At 38.8% G+C, this 20,272-nt stretch overlaps 1 protein-coding gene across 2 annotated transcripts; it reads right to left on the reverse strand.

Moving 5' to 3' along the window:
• Positions 1–207: 207 nt before the first annotated feature.
• tmem94 (transmembrane protein 94) lies at positions 208–19,805 on the reverse strand. Of its 2 annotated transcripts, XM_043253961.1 has the most exons (32): positions 19,668–19,805; positions 18,003–18,257; positions 13,451–13,570; positions 13,235–13,362; positions 12,983–13,119; positions 12,549–12,757; positions 11,883–12,034; positions 11,600–11,702; positions 11,182–11,268; positions 10,466–10,582; positions 10,085–10,141; positions 8,336–8,440; positions 7,612–7,785; positions 7,195–7,410; positions 6,802–7,114; positions 6,280–6,453; positions 6,085–6,187; positions 5,800–6,008; positions 5,026–5,207; positions 4,827–4,962; positions 4,636–4,745; positions 4,371–4,470; positions 4,072–4,180; positions 3,699–3,888; positions 2,796–2,873; positions 2,636–2,721; positions 2,456–2,537; positions 2,187–2,350; positions 2,010–2,101; positions 1,816–1,909; positions 1,513–1,683; positions 208–1,018 (listed from the first exon to the last, which is right to left on the reverse strand). In XM_043253961.1, exons 2-32 carry the CDS (start codon positions 18,024–18,026, stop codon positions 946–948), a joined length of 4,095 nt encoding a protein of 1,364 aa, XP_043109896.1. In that variant the 5' UTR covers positions 18,027–18,257; positions 19,668–19,805; the 3' UTR covers positions 208–945. The 2 variants fall into 2 exon arrangements, with proteins under 2 accessions (XP_043109896.1, XP_043109897.1); XM_043253962.1 differs by lacking the exon at positions 10,085–10,141.
• Positions 19,806–20,272: the final 467 nt, after the last annotated feature.

A 20,272-nucleotide genomic window follows, 5' to 3' on the forward strand; every position in this document is an offset into this window, starting at 1 on the left:
AAAAGAAAACTAAAAAAAGATCCCAGCTACTCATGCATTTCATCTGATATTGATTTGCAAGAGAAAATGAAAATGTAAAACCTAACTGATTCTAGGCAAGTTAGTAAATGAGCATTAATTTGTAATTTGCACATAGTCTCCCACTGCATTTGATTTCGGAAGCTAAGCTTCTCAGCTAAGATGCTCTAGCTGATATATTCTTGTATATGAATTCACTTGATCACAAAAAAAAAAAAAAACAGAATGAAATATTTCCTCTCCGAATATGAGGTAAGTTGTGGTGATGACATTCACATTATAACCTGTTAAAACAGGCTTCAACAAGCTCTTATGACGTACTAAACGAACTGCAAGAAACCTCTCAGCAGTGTGACAAAGAACCATACGGCTAAAATACAAACGAAGAGACCCTACAGCTAAAGCTCATCTCATGAGTGCTCAACTGTGTCGTGTTTGAAACAAAGGAAATCAATAAAATCCCCATTTCACAACATCTAATAAAAAAGCTAAAAAGTAAGAAGAAAAGTCATGCTAATTTAGCCCTCCATTGTACATTTTGGTATATATTCTCTATATCGTGCATTACAGTTTCAGGTTTTGAGGGTGATAAAGGAATAGCCTCATTGAAAAAACAATTCCTCCATTAAATGACCCTGTCCAAACCAAAGCAGCATGCATGTGAACATCCCTCAAATAATACAGATGAAATCTTTACTTTGAGCAAAGCCTAAAATCAAAAGATAGTTTAGGATCTCGCTGATTAAAAACACAGCCCTCAGTGGCCTTCATGGGAAAAAAAAAAAAAAAAAAAAAAAAAAAAAAAAAAGAGTTCTGCCTATTGGAGGTGTCGCAGGAAGCACTCTGTTGGGGGGAAATCCAAAGGAGTCTTCATCTTCTCCACCCCTGAAATAACCACGACACTTAAGTGTCCGGTACAGACACAGGTCAAAAGGGAGAGTTCATCCCCAGCTTAGTCTCAAACTGAAGCTTCTGCCTCTTCTGGTAACGCACTCGTACCCTGAAATCAGAGCCATATTTTCATAAACTGTAGGTTAAATGATTGATGTTTATGCAGGCAAGATTTGGGCTCATTTCAAATGTAAATGTAAAAGAAACGAAATGGCAGATTCTGTCTGTATTGTGAAAGATTACAATTTAAATGAGTAATATCATGCGGTTTCAAATTTGTTACAAGCTCTTACACAAAGAAAATCTGAAATGTTTCAAAACATTCAGAAGTTTTTAAAAGTCTAACTTGTACACGCATCCCTAAATGGCTCGTTTAAACACGCCCCCGCTTTGTGACATCAATAAGTGGGGGCGTGTTTTCATAACGCCGTCCAAATGTTTACACAAAAAAAGAAGGCAGAGCGATTTTACTAGCTGTAGTGCGGGATTGTATGAAAACAAAAAAAAGCAACAAAGAAAAAGTCATGCAGGGTTGGTCATGCAATGGCTAAAGTTGAGTAAGTGATGGCAAGCACTCTACATTAAAGTGATTTATCCTCTTACCTGATTTCATGCAGTTTTACTGCTTCATTGATTAGCACCACAAGTACGATGGACAGAGAGACCAACAGCCAGACCAAGAGGGGAATATCATGTAACGTGAAGACCACCTCTGTACTCCTGTCCTGCCACAACTGATAATCTACGACAGCCTGAACCACCTGTCCCAACAACCTGCAAGAAATACCAATCGCAAAGTGTTTTAAAAGATCCCAGCCAAGTGAAAAAAAACGTTGCTTCTAAACGAATGACTTTTAGCATGTGACTTTGATAGTAAAATAACCATTCTCTACATTAAACACTTACACCACAGGCACTGTGAGACACCACCATGTGTTACTGAATGGGTTCCTCCTCCACAGTGGTTGTGAACGGTGGACATAGCTCAGAGAGATGACCACTGAAAGAGAAGAAGAGAGATGTGTTTTGTCCTCCACTCAAAAACATCTAGATATAGATGTAAATCGTTAAATGAGACAAATGTATTTTATTAAAGTCACCTGTGTGCAAAGCCAGAAAACCTGCCATGATCTTCTGAATCAAAAGCAGCCCATTGGATAATTCCCCAAACCACTGTGGGCCATCCTCGGAGCTGTTTACATTAATCATTTATTAGCATTCATAACTAATTCATGGCATCTGAACACAGAGAAAATGACATTCAGGCGCTTGAGTACCTGGATACCAGTATGTGAGAGCAGGTGATGGTGCTGTTATCAATTTTTGTGAGGTTAGCTGCTCTAGAACACACTTCCTGTAGAGAAAACCCAAAGCCGACTAAGTAGGCCAACATCGTCAGACCGAACTTCAACAGGAACCAGCCCAGGAAGTAGTGCTGAGTCTGTGGGTAGGTGTCAAAAATAACACGAACGCACACATGTTATGTCAAGCGTGTTTAAATAGTTTGAAGTTTAAATCCGGTGCATTATTTGGTCTCATGACTGACCTTGCGTGGTATGGAGTCCAGATTCTTTCCAGTAGCGACTGTCATCACTGAACTGTCAGGAGGCTTTCCCAAGAAGGACACACTGTGAACGCCAACATTTTTTAATAAAGGTCACCAATATGACACAGTGACCTAGTTTTACTAAAATGCAACATGTGGGCATATTTTTTTCCCCATTACCTTAGCAGTGGGTAACAGAAGCAGGAAAGCCACAGTATGTCTGTGATATTCATGGGAGGAGGCAGCTGAATAAGGCAGGCCAGGAACTAGAAAACCAAAACATCACAAATTAATTCTGTTCATTCGTAAATAACATACAGGTCTGTTTTTTTTTCCTCACCTGAATGATGACCAGTGTCAGCTGACACTGCAGTAGGAAGAGGAAGCACTTGCGAATGCCGTAAGTGGTGTGTCTTGCCTGAAGATACATCATGAGACTGCACTCAGATACAAACTATTTTTTAAGGATAATTTTATTAGACATGGGACATTACGATGGGGGAATGGAATTGGAACTGGTTGGACTGACATGTATTAATATACTTTTCAGTACACTGGTCTTTTTTTGAAAGAGCTGTGGAGTAGTGGTTGGTTTTAGACACATTGAGCTGTGGTTCTCATGTGGCTGATGCAGGGTTGAGCGTTGCCTGCTCTTAATACCTGATTCCATTCTTTTCCCCTTAATAACTTGATGCCCATTTATTATACAGTATGTGTTTATATTTAATAAGGACTATAATCCCCCATTTTTTATTTTTCATTTTTCTTTCAAAGGTTTGTGGTCAGTAGGATTTTAACATTTTAAAGAAATTAATTCAATTTATTCAGGAAGAATACATTAAATACCTTACTGTCATTTTTAAACAGTTAGAAAAGAGTTGTTTTAAATAAACGCTGTTCTTAGGCTTTTTATTCATTACAAACAATTTTAAAAATAAAAAAAAGTGTCAAGGTTTACACAAAAATATTATGCACTTAAGACTATTGAAGACTTGTAATTACTACAGCTTCAAGAGCACAGGAAATAATGAAAAATGTTAAATAAATTTTAAAATATAAAACTTTTTTATTTTAAATTCTAATGATATTTCACTATGTTACCGTTTTAACTGTATTTATGATCAAACAATTTTAGCGATCATTAAAGATTTCTTTTCAAACTTTTGCATGGATAAATGAACTACATGAGGTCCCATGTGATCAGCACATCTATAGCGTGTGTGCTTGTGAGAGCTCCCCATACCTGCTCTATGAGTTTGACCATGCTGACACTCTCGCCCTGATGGAAGGACATGGAGCAGGCGAGGCTGTTGAGACTAGCACTGAGCCCCAGAGGAGACAGCTCATCACAGTCTTCATTCAGCCCGCAGCCAGCAGCATACCCAAAGGTCTCCCATGAGCACCGGGACGGGTACAGAGGATCCAGGGAGATACTAAAACACACATAATATTTAAATAGGTCACGCATTTACAATTATGCAGTGCAGTGACCAAAAAAAAAAAAACCTCAAAGCTAGCTTTTTAGCTTCTTGAAAATTGCCACTCTGGATTGCAGCTTTGCAGAGGATTAAAGGTTGTAGTTAACACTGGTGTACAGTTACGTGTGTGTTACCCACCTGATGTCACTCTGCAGAAAAAGGCAGCTGTTACGGAAGTTTGCGGAGCTCCCCAAACAGCATGTCACCTCTCTGTTCTCCTGCATGATCTTCATCATTTCACACATTGCTGTCAAACACATATTTAGAGGGTTCAGCTTAAGCACACTAGTATATAATGCACGTGGATTAAACCCACAAAACTTATCTCGGCATGAGATCAAAATTGACAAAATCAAGTCCCATACTTCAAAATAGAAAAAAAAGCTGATCACAGCTTTGGCTTCATGCTGACTTTATAGGTGTTTAGTCTGACTCACTTTCAGGGGTGCAGTCTGTGAATAGGGGCACTAGTAGAGGCACGTTGTCTATGTTCTTCAAATGTGGCCGAACCTGATGAATGCCACGAGGCAGTTTGGCCTATTGAACAACAGAGAGGAAAGAGCATCAGTCAGCATTCAAGAAACCCCAAACATTTATACATTTTATGAGCAGCATTAAAAAAGTCCATGTAAATACATTTGAAAAATGCATTGGCGCCACTAGAGTTTAATTCTAAAATCTAATTGTACTGCTATTGCTTACTCTGTTGCAGTCTTCTAAGAAGCTGGGCACGTCACTATCAGTAGGCTGGAAGCTGGCAAGATCTGATTGGTCCTCAGGCAGTAGTGGGCCCTCTGCATCATCACGAGAATCTAAGAACACAGAAGTTGGATCATTTTAATAAGAGAAAAATATAGTGTCATTTTTGTGTGCAGGCAGAAAGACACGCTTACCATGAAGAAGGTCATCATGTAGAGATCCTGCTTGGCTTGGACTGGATGGAGCACCATCGCAGTGACCATCTCCGTTTGGGGTCAGAGAGATGTGACAGTTCCAGCCTGTCTCCAAACCCATCTTCTCTGCAAACACCTACAAGCAAAGCCAACATTAAGACACGACAAATGCACCATGTTTTTACCATCAGTGTCATACTTTGCTGCGCAGTTCGTCCTCCATGGAGAAGTACACAAAGCGGATACAGGCTCCCACCAGGTTCTCAATGAGCCGTACAGTGTCCAGTCTCGCCTGGAACTGGGATGACACCATTCCCATGAAGATCTGGCCACTCAGAGCCTGCACACAGTCCTCCTTCTCCAAACCTTCTCCAATACCCTCTGAAACATATACAGTACTCAAACATGTTAAGAGTTGGTGAGTTTGTCTGTCTGTCTGTGTAACCATCTGCTTATTCATATCATTTATCTTTCTATTTGTTTCTATTCATATATATTCAGCCATCTGCATATCTGTCCATCTATCCATCTATCATCCATCAATCCATCCATCCATCAGTTTCTATTCATCCATTCAGCTATCACGCTACATATCTATCCTTCCATCTATCTACATATTTTCTATCCATCTATCTAATCATCAGTCCATCCATCTAGCTTTGCATCTACGTAGCCAGCATCCATCCATCCATGTATCTATCCAGTTATGCATGTCAATCCATGTGTACCTATCGTCCATCTGTATATCCATCTGACTTTATTCCTCTATCCAGCTCTAGCTCTCTCTAGCTATTTATCTTTCCTTCCATCCATCCATCCATTTACATATCTGTCTGACCATCTATTTATCTATCCATCCAGCTAGGTATATATATCCAGCTATTTATAAATCTGTGTATATATTGGATGATTTCTAGATGAACATATCAAGATATATATTTTAGCTGTGAGTTGAACAGACAATGTCTCTTACCATCCGAGCTCCAGCTGTTCCTGCGGCTGCCGTGTTTGATGGGGGTTGTGCCGGGAAGCTCCACCCCAGAAAAGAGAGTGGGGCCTGGAGCCAGTTCCACACATTTTCCATTGAGCTGTCCAGACAATGTCACCTGCATAGGCTTATAGGCGAATGCAGAACAATATCCTGACAGACAGGCACGTTGGTAGAAATCTAAAACCTTTTTCCTATGGGGCATAACAGCAGACATTTAGCACACAAAAAAATGATCTATTCTGCATATTAAAAGTAAATGTCTCTGACCTATCCGAGCCAGACAGCGGATAGATGTCAGCCCCATCCCAGAAATCTGTGCAAGCTTCCAGGATGAGGTCAGCTGAGCCGTGGGACAGCATCTGTACATTATCTGAACAAAGTTCAAAGGGCAGTGGTCAGTGACTAAACAAATCACCAAGGACAAACAGGAAGTGGGATAGTGGAGAAAAAAAAAGGTCATACTGGTAGTGCTGTCCCTGACGAACAGACTGATGAGGTGACTGATGGGGGGCTGGCGTTTAGTGAAGTGATGGAGGCGCCGGGGAGCAGATTCTTTGGCCTTCTCTCCGGAAGGAAGCTGATATAGAGCCAGATGATTCTCATGCTTAAACAGTTCCCTCGCTCCTGGAGTAAAACCTGACATATAACAGAACAGGAAAGAACAACCAAGTAATCTTAAGAAAGGATGTCAAGTCACTTAAATGAGTTTAACGAGTGAGTTTTTAGTACATATTTATTTCAAATTTCTGTAAACAATACTAATACAGTATTTTATTACCAGGTATTTTCTCTGTTTTTTTATTATAATTCTAATATGATAAACTAATTGTTCAAGAGATTTTTAAATCAAAATATTAAATGTGTAGAATAATGATATAATGCATTGCACTGTATTCTTTTTACAGTCAGCCCACAGAAGTCCAAAGATTATTGCGCAATATTATAAATTCTAAAAATGTAAGTTTATTAACATGCTTCTCTTACCTATAAGACGAGATAGTTCACAGAGGCCCCAAGGAACATGAACAGGTAGAACCGCCCCATGGCATTCCTGCAGAGCCAGGTTTGACAAGTGGTCTGAAAATCTGCAGAGCTGTTGGGTGACGGTGGCATTGCACAGGTTCAGTAGGATATTCAAGCCCAGGGGCTTCAAAGAGGGCAAGTGATTCTGCCAACTGGAATCATCAAAAAGGATGCTGACGGGGTTCTGCTGATCCTGGGACAGGCTCAACATCTCCAGATGATAGTCGCACACAAAGTCTTCTGCTTCACACAGATCATCACCCACACCGCATGGCTGAAAAAGGGACACACAAACCAAACTGCAGAGCTATAACCTGAACCAGCTCTAGTACTGAGATTTAGATGTAGTCCTACCTGAATTATGTCATCATCACCACCCTCAGTGTCATGGCTGAAACTGACGTTGGACCCCGACGGGTGTTTGGAGCGGGTGGTTTGGGGTCCTCGACGCTGGCGCTGGGTGTCTGAGGAGCGAGCGGTGTCGTGTGACGTCTCGCTGGGTTCCTGCTCAGCCATGTGAAGGGAGGGTTCAAATGCTGGTAAACACAGCAGTGCTTCACCTTCCTGGGGCTAAACACACACACACACACACACACACACACACACACACACAGACCAAAGTAAGACAAAACACAGAGGCTCAAATAATAACTTCAAAATTCAAGTTCAGCGCTATCAAATACAATTACATACTGCATTTTTGCAGCAACCTAATTTAAATCATCATAATTAAAAGAAATTATGATGCTCCAATCTAGCTACGAGTAGTACCTCGTCTCGTTCCTCCTCGCCCTCTGTCCTGCAGAGGGAGTTGACTGAAAGGTCGTCTCTGAGGTCATCTTGGCTGTCATGAGGAGGTTCTACTCGTCCACTGAAAAACAGCACGGTCTCGGGACTGGGGTTGGGCCAGGACAGAATGCCCTGTTTATCCACACAGCACAGCACCTATGAGAGGTCAGGAAATATGATGAAACAAGATACTAATACAGTTAATAAAGCGTATGCTATTCTTTGAATTTAACGCAATACTAAAGGAACAGTTTGCAAGCCAATGTCTATTACTATCACCCTATAGCCCTAAATTAAAGCCGGTTTATTTACTGTAAACACCACTTGACATTGTTTATACATACTTAGGGATGTGTTGCAATTACTGTTTATGGGAATTACCATCATGATACAGATGCAGTATCTCGGGGATGTAAACAAATGTTTAACAATGGAACAGGACCAAGTTCTTAAAAAGCTTCTGCTATTAAAGAGTCATAATGATTGACCACTAATCTAAATATCTGAACAGGAAAACTGTCCTCCTCCATGTCTGTATCAATTTATAGCTAGTCTGTAATTGCTAATTAGCTTGAAAATAAGCCAAAACAGTCCTTTTATATTAAATATATTAATTTTTAAAGTGAATCTCAAATCAATTTTTCATTCATCAAATTGCAAGCAGAAAGTGTACCGTGTCTAATGTGACAACAGGGGGAGCACTTACAGTGACTGAACCCAACGAGTGCAGCAGACTGGAGGTATAACAGAGGGTCTGGGACTCTCCCTTCAACACACTGACCAGGTGTCTCCACACACAGCGTAGCATCTCCTGTACACATGCGCGCACACACACAAATATGACGTGAGTCTCATCGTCTGCCCTGAATGAAACTCAATTCCTTGTATCAGCAGCTCTGGGTTTCGAATGACTCTGCAAAAGTGTCAGGATTTATGAAACCTGAAACCTGGTTCTGGGTGTCATCCCCAGACAAAACACACAGCGACATTCTGACACACACACACAGACACACACACACACTCATAAAGAAGCTCTGTAAGACAAAGCCTAGGATAGCTAGGCAAGAATAAAGCAGCAGCAGCAATGTGTCCAGTCCTGGGCTTGTCCTGGTGCATTCGGAGATTTAGAGCAGTTTTATAAAAGACAAATGCACCTTGCAGCCAGAGTTTGAATTGACTAAACGACAGAAGATTTGAAGCTGAAGCAAACAACTGAGAGCTTGAGGTAAAAGCTACAGGAAAGCAGCACTGCAGAGGAAGAACTAAAAACTGTTAGTGACAGGTAAATCTATCATTCTGACACACATCAGAGGTCCAAGAAAACACCTTTAAAATCAACATGAAATCAAAAATGAACTAATGTACTTTCTTAATACACGCTCCTTTTCTGGTTTTTGATAATTCATGGGTTTTTCTTTGCATGCACTGAACCAAAACATGATTTCAGCCACATATCAAGTGACTTTTCAGCATTTTTTAATCCAATAAATGCACACTGTTGGTGCATATTATTTTTGTGACATAACACGACTATTATATACACATACATATACATACATACATACATATGTACACATGTGTGTGTGTGTGTGTGTGTGTGTGTGCGCGCCAACTGTAAGGACTATACTAGTATATAGATGACCTTCAATCTTACAGACACAGAAAATCCACAAAAGTCCAATTTTGATTTCACTGAGTTGACATCCAACTCTCTCTCACACATACACACACACACACACACCTTAACTAAACCTGTTGAATAAAATCACTGAAAAAGTTTATGAAGAGCTCCTTAAAACCTTCCTTTTTATATTACAAAGTTTTTAAAATAAGAAATTAAACAGCAAAACACAGTGCAACACTTTCAGTCTGCTCATATGTCTGATCTCTCCATGCAGAAAAATACTTGCCACACAGGAAATTTTAAAGAGAAAAATTGTTTGATCATGCAGAAGTTCTCAAAATGTACATTAACTCAGATAAATGTAGTCCAGACAAGCACCACTAAAGAGAGAGCATATACTCTATCATGCAAACCTCAGGCAGACAGAAGGTGGGCAGGCAAAGGCCAAGGGGTCACAGGTCAGCGTGGGGGGGAATGCCAAGCTAACCAGCAGCATAAGAAGCAAAAAGGTGTAAATAAATAAAAAGACCGCAGGTGTGTTGGCTGATTTTGCAAACTTTACCGAACGAGGTGAGATGAAGTGACCGTGTTTTAAAAAAATGAATAAAAAATGAGAACAGAAAAAAAAAATAAAAAAATGGTGACCCAAGAAAAAAAAAAACTTATTTAATACCGATCCTCTGATAAACAAGTTGACATGTCTAATAAATCAAAACAAAAACGTGAAGAAAAAGATGACTGTTGTGGCAGGGTCCAGAGCAAAGGAGAAGGATCACAAGAAGCGTGTGGTGAACGGGTGGGAGAGGAGGAGGAGGAATACAGAGGATATACCTGGGAGGACACCACTTCCGTGTAGCTGCTTAGAGTGTCCTCTGAGAACTTAGCGAGCTGGGACGAGAGAAAAGTCTGATTAAACACCTGAGCAGACGGTCAGCCCTCCGTTTCAACTCTGGCCTAAACGCTTCACCTCAGATCCGCAATCCCTCCCTAAGCCTCTCTACTACTAGTGTGAGCCTGGCCAATGAGCTTTACTTCCTCATGCAGTGTTACGGCTGCAAATCAAAGTTAAAACACACAGCAATCACAGACAGAGCTAGTTACAATTTAGCAGCAATATCCGTCGGTGTGGGATTTGCACGTTTTGTGTCTGCATTTGTACGAGTGTGAATTGTTAATGAATAGCATAAGCAAGCGAAGTTCTGTCCGTCTTACCAGGCCAGTGGGAGAGTTACGGCTGGACTCTGCTAACACGCGGGCCTCTCCATACGCATTCACCAGAATCCACATCACAGGAAACAGAAGAGGTAAAATGGGCAATACGCCCATCATCTATTCAACAGTGGGAAAGAGAACCATTAATACCACCATTGTTGTGGCAAATAAAACGTTTGCATCAAATGTTTAGTGTATAAGGATAATGATGAGGATTTAGACTATTTACCCAAACTATTTTTGACCCAATAATATTGAGCTTTGCATAACTAGAAAAACGTATATTTCACTTCAACATCACTTAGGTATAGAAATCACACTTTAGAAATCAGTTTCAGTGGAAAACTTGTTTTATCCAAAATAAAAAACAAGAAACATCCAGATTTTTAAATGTTTTGCATTATTTTAATGCTTGTTTGGCTTATTTAAAGCCATTTTAAGTCATCTTGAGAGCCCCTGGTTAAGAAGCACTGTTAGTATATAGTGATGGTTTAAAATACTTAGCTGCTTGCTTTCATTTAGTATTCAAGTATTGTTCTCTTACTATAATGCTTTGCAAGGTTGCAAAAATTGCGTTTAGAATTTGCCTAACCACTGATATTAAAGGTGCATTAAAAAGATTTTAAATTAAAACGAGAAAAGCTATGATGGCTTTAACCGAACGTTTACTATCCTCAAAGTGCAAAAAAAGGACTTTGTGATTAACTCTTATCAACCTGCAACTGAAGGAAGTTGAAAGGTCCAGGGGTGAGACCAGGAGTGTCACAGAAGAACCGGATCGTGTTAATAGAGAAAAAGGCCACCTATAAATGAAAAAGTAAAGCAAAAATCATTATTAGTTTTTTTTTTTTTACTTTTATGTGTTATCACACATCTTGCAACTTGGTCATGTGAGCATTATGACAGCTTTTACAACATTATTTTTTGCGCTTCTTCATAACGGCTTTTTTGCAACAGGTTTACAGAAAACAGTCACCCTATTTTCTGCAGGCTCAACTATGAAAATCTTCAAACATTCTATGCAATGTGAATACGGCAAACTGTTAACACGGGTGTCAAAAGAGGATGTTGCTAGCAGGCGAAATGTGTGAAACAACCTCAATTTGAAAACATGTAGTGTAAACGCAGTCATACCAATACAGCGGGACAGGCAAATTTGGCAATGATGGACTGCACTGTGAACCGTTCATTATCAAGGGCTGTGATTGGACGGGAGAGAGCCAGGTCAAGACTGTTCCTATTGGTCAGAAAAAGGTGATAAGTTACTATTAACCACTGTGAGAATACAAAATTGTTCACATATCAGCATATCAGGAGGGAAAAGGACGGCAAGTATAGTCATTATGTCCTTTAATTAATCAAATCAAATATATTTCAGCATTTATAAGGTAGGGTAGTTCAGCTTGGATGTATTAACCTGACACTGTCGAGTATAGGTGTGCGCACCACCCTGAAGAGGCGGTACTGCTGGGGACTGTGGGGGCCCCTCCGCTCATTCCCACGTGGGGACGGAGGAGGAGAAAATGGCGGGAAAAGGTCTCCTGGCTCCAGCACGATGTGTTCGTCGTCCTGGTAACATAAGTTACAGTGATTGAGAAGAACAAATCAAGAGTGCCACAGAATCTGAGTGAAACGCTTCTCCAAGCTTTTTTTTGTACAGTTACACTAATATATAGTTCATAGAAGTATTTCTACTTCAGTGATAACACAATAGCTTGAGAATTTGCAAACCAGCCACACTGAGTGAAAGGTCATTGTGTTACATGCTTTGTTTCTATTTTTAAGGCATTATGCTATGTAGCTAGCTACGACCACTAAAAGCTAATCAAATATAAGTGTACATACAATACTTCCATGCAGTGTTGTTAACTAAAATTGACATTTCTGCATTGTCTTTGTTCACTGAAATAAGGCTGAAATTGAACAAAATATAACTATCAGTTGTAAATGTTGTCAACTAAAGGAAATACTAAAATTACTAAAACAAAAAAGTTCAATTTTCTACCTAAATAACACTTTTACCATGGTATTTGTTATGTATATTGTACACAATGAACAAAAAGTAACCAAAATCTGACATTACCTTGATGCCTCTGAGAGATGCAAAGGCTTCCTGGCCTGGTCTAAGAGCGATGATATCACCTTCCACCAAGAGACTGACAGGTAGATTAACCAGCTGCTCGTCTCTGAATGTCCAATGCAATGACCAGGAAGGGGAAGTGGGGGTGTAGAGGTCAGGATACAAAGAGGGAGCCCATCTGATTTGATGTCCTGCACTTCTCTCCAAATAATCTGGCGACCCGTGGGAAAAATTAGAAAGTTAACAAGTGAACCTTTACTTGTTAAGACTTGGTACAACAACTCTAGCAATGACATGAGAGTGAATAATGACAGAATGTTTCTTTGATATCTATCCTAAATCCAGTCATAAAACATAAATGAGATTGAACGGATGAGCCACAGCGTCATTTCATGAAGCACGACGTTTAGGCGTTTATACAGTCACTGTTCTCTCACCGTTTAGCTGTGAGATGATGGACTTGAGCCTCCGCACCATCTCACTCATCCGTAACCTCTGCTGCCGCCCGATGAGGAAGAGGTTCAGCAGCAGCAGGAGGAAGAGTGCACCCGCGTTCACCAACTCTATGCCTTGACTTAAAAAACCAAAAAGGAAAGAGACCGGCATAAAAAAACACCTAATACCTAAACTCCATTATGTCAAATCAAACAGTCAAATTAAACTGTCAATCAAAACTAAAACCTTCCCACCTGCCCGCCGGCTGACTGCCATGACAACACAACAGCCCAACCACCACAACCAGAGTGAGAACAGCTCCTGGCCAATGGAAGCACGAATGCCGGCTTTCATGATGAAGAAAGCTCTTAGCCCACAGCTCCTGTAAAACAAAGGGAAAAGCCAAAGTCAGGAATCCCCTGACAGAAGTAATATATAACTGTGTTGATAACAAACAATCCAGAACAGACCTGTACGGTGGATCTACGGCGGCTGAATTTCTGGTGTTGTCCCAGTAAGTTAGACAGCTGGTCCCGAAGGGTGCACAGAGCCTGAGCCGTGGACAGTCCCAGTGGAGTCGCCTCCTCCTCCTGCAGCACAACAGGATTTCACAATAAACTGGCCACGTGAATTTTCTACGTTGATCAATAAAAAAAACGTGCTTTGCTTAAAAGTGTATCCTGTAATAGGTGTGCTGCATACATCGATACATAATTTTATATAGACAAAGAACTTCTTTAGCATATGAAATTTGGCAAAAATATCACTGGCGCTGGCAACTTAAGAATGCTGTCTATTGTAGAAAACAGCTCCTTTCCTCCAGTTTATAAAAGGAAACACAAACCATGTTTAGTAATGCATGTACGACGAGGGTTTAAAAGCAAAAAGTTAAATGTGTATTTAATGGTGCTGTTGGTTGATTGTAGTTCATTTAATTAGATTCACAGGCTAGTCAACATTCAACAATATAATAAATACAATATAATAATAAACAAATGTTTAATAAAATTCAATGAGTATCAGGGTTCATGCGCTTTAATGCACTAACGAAAAGACACTGCGTATTATTTTGCAAAAGACTTTAATCAATGGCAAAAAAAATTAAAAATTCACTGACCAATGGTGGTCATGTTTTTACTTGTGGCACTTTGGATAATATTTCATGCCACCAAATAGTTTTTCCATGTGACAAAGAGTAAATCTATATCTTTCTAAATCTGGTATCTTTGTTTGGCAAATAAAAAAAGTTTGTGATAGTCACTCTAACGGTTTAAGATTTAAGCAAATTTGTACTTTTGGTAACCTTTTAGTTTTGGTAACCTTGTATAGAGTATGAATACTACAATACCTCCAGGTTTCAAGTCTCAAGTCTCTTTCAAGAATTACGTTATGGTTTGATCGTTTTAAATCAGGATTACTAATCCTTGGAAAACAAACATTTACAGTAAGATTTCAGCACTACATGGTTGAACCCCTAATAAAACAGACAAACACAATATACAAATCTTTAAAATAATCTTTAACTAGACTTCTGATAACTGTATAACTTTTTTTTTTTAAGTTCAAAGTTTGCCCCAATTAACAAAAAAAAAATGACATTAAAAACTGAGCAGACCAAAAAACTACATTTCATAAACAAATTTGTGCTACAATATGTCAGTCTAGTATTACTGGAGTTCTCTCACACCTCAAAATCAAATATTTTGTATACTTGTGGCTATACTAACAACAAACAATGACTTGTGCACTAGTGCAATGTTCTTCCCCACAGATTGTCCCAATCTGAAAAACTGTGACGTTTATAGAAGTTGACAGCATGTCCATTTAATGCTTTTTTTTTTTTTATTACCTTTATTCACCAGTTCTGAACTACTGAAGCAAAATATTCAGGGAATGTAGACAAAGTAACTCAAACATAAATAAACAAGGCAGAAATTTAATTGCTCGACATGCCTAGAATAACAAAAGAAATGTCTCTCTCCGCTGACGAATTCGGGTTATGCTACCAGTACACTTCTGGGACGGCTGGGGTCCTGTAGTAGCAAACGAGGGCCCCAGTACTATAAATAAACATGCCGCTTTCCCACAGCCAGAGAGGCACTAAATCCCTGCACGAGCATCACTCACACATCAACAAGCAGGGATTTACCAGCTCGGACACATGCAGTCACGCATGCCGGCCTATTACGGCTAAACCACTCAAGATCTTTAAAAATGCATAGAACAATTACGCCCAGAGCCGAGAAGAGTGCACATGCACCTGGCACGGGTCTCTCACCTGTTCGCGGTACTCAAGATTAATCACACGCGCGCACAACAGATTTAAGCTTTTCGAGACCAAAATGTTGGATGCCAGACAATCAGAGTCGGATCATAAAACAAGGAAGAGCGCACAGATCCACTCACTTTATTCTTCCAGAACCAGGTCCCATTTTTCAGGATCATGGCTGCGAATGGTCCCTCTGCTGCAGACAGACTAATGTGCGACTGGTGCGTGTGTGGGTTGGACAGGGTTGTGGCGGGGTGCTATGGGATAATGTATGCTGCTGTTTCAGCACCAGTCGCACGGTCTGGACAGCATGTCTCTGCCTCTGCGCATTCAGAGGCTGTCTTTTGGGCACGTCCCAGCCACCCCGGTGTAGACTGCCAGCTAAAAAAGCTTCGCAAACTAAAACCAGTGCAACTGACTAGAGAGGATGAACACACAACCGCTCATTTCAGACAATACCAGTATGGAGGTCTCCGAAATATAATTAAGCTTAAAGGAGAACGAACAGAAAAGAAAGGAGATGAGTTCTAGCGTCAATTGATCTCTGAGCTCTGCAGGAGCAGCTGCGACACACCGCCTGTAGAGAAACATGCAAAAAGCGTGCAAAATAGCAATGAAAAGCCGGAGGGAATGAGCAGGTATCAGGGCTGGGGAGCTTTTGAGAAAAATGAACTGGAGTATGAAGTGAGAGAGAGGGGCTTGACAGACCAGCAAAAGCACGGTGTGCCCTCGCCGCCCTGTCCAGGCATTCATCCATTCCAGCTAACACAGCAATTTACGATCCTAGCAGCGATGGGGCGCGGCAGGACAGAGAGCATCCTTAATGAACCTCACAACCTTACTAAAGTAGGGATCAACCATCATTAAATAAACACGCTTTCGATTTTTTTTTAGGTAGAAAATTAATTTGCTTAAAAATTTGACATTACCATATAAAAACATAGACGTCCTTACCAGAAAAAATTCACAAAAAAGATTTCATGTCCACAGAAAGCACATTAAATGTAAGTGAAGTGTTTACTTTTAAGGTTATTTAAAAGCTTTTAAGTGTTTTAAAGTGTCAAAATATATAAATATGTAACAATATTTATTGTGTACATATTAAAATATATAAAAGAATAAAGGAAGCATATTCAATTTCATTGTGCTTTAAAGTATTGAAAAATCTTACTGACAAATGGGCAAAAACTAAAATAGTGGCAAAATAAAAAAAATTAAATCTTTTAATGTGTCATTAATTGATTTTTGTTGTAAATATGCCTAAAAAGATTGTTACACTGAATGACATCTTAGTGGGTAAATTTAGTAAATCAGGGAAAGATGTATCATATTTAATTCAGGCTCAGAAAAGAAAAATACAATTAATTTAAACTGAATTTTTAAAATTATGCTACATTACATTGCTTACATTACTACATTATTAAATCATACTAAATTATAATTCCATTAAGTGGTGAATGCATGTATACTCACACACACATATACACATATATACACATATATATACACATATATATATATATATATATATATATACACATATATATATATATATATATATATACACACATATATATACATATATATATATATATATATATATATATAAACTAAAATATAAACAAGATTTAAATTAAATGTGAAAAAATATAGTATTAAAAATAGTGTAGTATATATAATACAAGCCTACTTCTGCTAGAGTACTTTTTCATTGTTTTACATTTGGTGATGTGAAGCTACATTTTTCCGCTTTTAGAAATGCAGCATATCAGCCAAAACACAAATGTATCCCCAAAATACTAGTCACAAAACTTCTGTAATCATTACGGAGTCCATCAATATGCTAAACACAACTTCCACATCCTCACTGAAACCTCACAGCCTTGCAATGGGCTCCGATTATTTGGGTCCAGATGCCCCTGTTCCTGTACCACAAGAACCACTATCCAAGTTCATTCCCCTTGCCTCACCAAAAGCAATACAGGTAAGACAAGAAATAAGAGAAGATCCCAGCAACATCATTACTGCCAATTATACATAATGACTGCAATGATGCTGTTAAACACAAGCAATTTAAAAAAACAAATGTAGACAAAAGGCAAATTTAAACATTCAAGGCAGACTTCTTAAATGATTACAAAAAGAATAAATATGCCTTTCTGTACACATACGTATATGACATGGTAGTATATGTATTTTTAACATGCTAATACGTTTAATAAATCGCCCGTTTTGACAAAATATGAGTAAAGGCACTGTACTTCTACCCTACCTTACTGCTTTTAACACAGAAACGCACAGCATACCAGCCTTTCTTGTCCTTGTCCGAAGTCAAAAAGACGAGATGGTTTACACAACCTCTACAATTTCTATATCCATTAAAAAGAATCTGGGCACGGTTCAAGCTAATTATTAAACCACTAATTAAAAAACTAATTAAAAATTGTAAAAGTAAATGAGTTCATAGAAGTAATTAAGGCTTTGTCTTTGTTGGCTGGACTTTGTTTAGAAAATGTTACCATAGCATTTTAATAAAAACTACTAGAATTTTTTTTTTTTTAAACATTATATGATATTAATATAAGACTAGTGGGATGAAGGTGCCTTATTTGTGTAAAGTCATACCCAATTTTTCTGATTTCTTGTTATTGTTGTTTTACAAATGGAGTCTAAAAAAATGATTTTTAATTGGTAATCAACAGTCTGAGGAAAAACCCACTCTCGTCCATAAGAGGAAGACACCAAGACCTTACCTGTTTCTTATCCTGTAGCTCCATGGCAGCCGCTGTCTCTCACCATACTCTGTCGAGATGCCCAGAGCTGGTAGTTACGGTCCACACTTGTCCCAATCCCAGCCCGGCTGGCAGAGGAAGGCAACGGTGGCCCCCAGCTCCAAGACGCTGCACCTGCGGGCACTGCCAGTCTGAGGGACGGATGTCGGGGCTGTAGTCGTGCCCAGGGAAATGGAACCAATGAGTGGGTGTGGCTTCTCTTACATTCAAAGGGATCTGATCAGACCAGAAAGTGTTAGAAAAGGAGTTATTACAAAAAATTAAAGACTACATTTAACGCCATTATTCAGTTCAGTTTTACACGCTGCAGTCACTGGAAAATGTCTGTCACCTGATCTACAGAAGGCCTTTCCTCACTTACTCATTTCATTGACAACAACACAAACGTGCAATAATGAGCAATAGCATGTCTGCAAATAAGGGTAGTTTACACACAACATGTCAATACCATAGAATTTAGTTAAAGCAAAGCGTAACGGTCCAGAAGGTACAAATATCCCATATAATCTCTCAGTTAAGAAAACTGCGGTCATTATAATAACAATTATAAAAGAATTGGCAAAACGTAGTTTAAAATGCTGAAGATGAAGAATTTAAATATTCAGTTACACCTTCATTTGTAATCATGCCACCTGATGTCAACCTGGCACAATCCGATAATGGCAATCACACAAGATGTTTCATTTCATAAAAATTATTATTCTTGCTGAAATTATGCCCGTTATGCGACTACAGACATGACCAATTTAGGTAATGATAGTCTATAATGAAACACGAGAAATTATGTAAACGTGCCAGCAATCTACGAAAACCTTTGTTTCTGTAGATCTACAAAAAGCTTTTGGCTACAGCCTCAAAAAAATTGTAGGGCATTTAAGCATTTAATCTGTGGCTTTCTAGGTAACATGGCATATTTGACAAACAAATCACTGAGCAATTGACCTATTCTTAAGAGAGAAAAGCAAACCTAAGCAGCAAACTTGCAAGTTAACTCACTACCAATTCTGAATACACAAACTGGCTCAATATATATCAAAAATATATAATTTACATAATCCAGCCAAAACATTCAAAGAGAGGTATGCTGACCTGATAAGGTGACAGCATTACACAAATACTTTGTTCATACTACTAGAGGCTTTACTATTTGACTACAAGGAGTGAAATGATAGGGTTTCATCTGAACTAAAGTACAATCTTTAAAACAATATAACAGTTTTGTACAGATATTTCTTCAGTAATACGTATATTCCTACAGGGAACCCCTAAATAAGCAGTGCAAAGTTATCAAATGTTTTTAAAGCAACAGCTTGCATTTATGTATTGCACTTCGTATTAAAATATTATATTCCAAAGTTTTTCCGGTTATTATTGCACCTAAGGTAACGTGAAAGGCATCTCCCATTTGGCGTGATGATCGTTTAATCAAAGCTCAAGACTGATGAAAACAAGCCCGCTGTATCTCACTGTTGAAATTTAGCCGTCAGGGTTACAGTCTTTTACATATAAATATCATTAAACGAATTATAAATAATCTACACAGCTGGTTTATGTTAACAGAGGTGGCCTAGGGGTTAAATGCTACTGGATACACGTTCAAATCACGCTAAATCGACGTAAACTTACGTTATAGAGCTGCAACATTAACGACCCGCAAGTGGCATCGTCAATCATCAAGAGTGTTTAAGCAGAATCAAATAATATTCGTCTCAAAATCCTTGGAATCACTCCCTGGTGACGGCCATGTTAGTGACTGGAAGGGCGTGGTATGTTTGTGCAGGGAAGATGTAGTGGATTCTGATTGGTCAGTTTTATCTAAAGGGAGGGATTTGCTTTGTTTTGTCCATTGTGATTGGTCGGTACAACAGGGCGGGTAATCGGCTTGCTGGTGTCTGGCTCATAGGGCGGAGCCTCTGTTTGGCGTAGTTGCCCTGAACATGAAAGTGAAACATTTGATTTCATATTTACGACACAAAATAATAAAATAATAAGATATATAAAGTAATAAAATGATAAGAAATGTGTTTCAATCAAGGAAAATAATTACTCCAAATAAATAATTACTTTTTTTTTTTTTTTTTTTTTTTTTACAAAAAAGCATGGCTTTTACCTTTTACATTTCTTGAAGTTTTGTATAATATATACCCCACTAATGAGACTACATTAAAAAAAATAATGTTTAGGAAAATTAGTTATTATTAAAATACTATATTCAAAATACTATATTCATA

The sequence above is a fragment of the Puntigrus tetrazona genome, chromosome 12 (genome assembly GCF_018831695.1).
Source record: "Puntigrus tetrazona isolate hp1 chromosome 12, ASM1883169v1, whole genome shotgun sequence".
In the NCBI taxonomy this organism is placed as follows: domain Eukaryota; kingdom Metazoa; phylum Chordata; class Actinopteri; order Cypriniformes; family Cyprinidae; genus Puntigrus; species Puntigrus tetrazona.

Excerpts from the sequence above, each read along its gene's own strand:
- tmem94 (XM_043253961.1), bottom strand. The coding sequence starts at position 18,026 with ATGGAGCTACAGGATAAGAAACAG. Across the intron at positions 12,758-12,982 it reads CATCATCTCACAGCTAAACG|ATTATTTGGAGAGAAGTGCA; the intron begins GTGAGAGAACAG and ends ACGGGTCGCCAG. Across the intron at positions 11,269-11,599 it reads TTGCCTGTCCCGCTGTATTG|GTGGCCTTTTTCTCTATTAA; the intron begins GTATGACTGCGT and ends TTTCATTTATAG.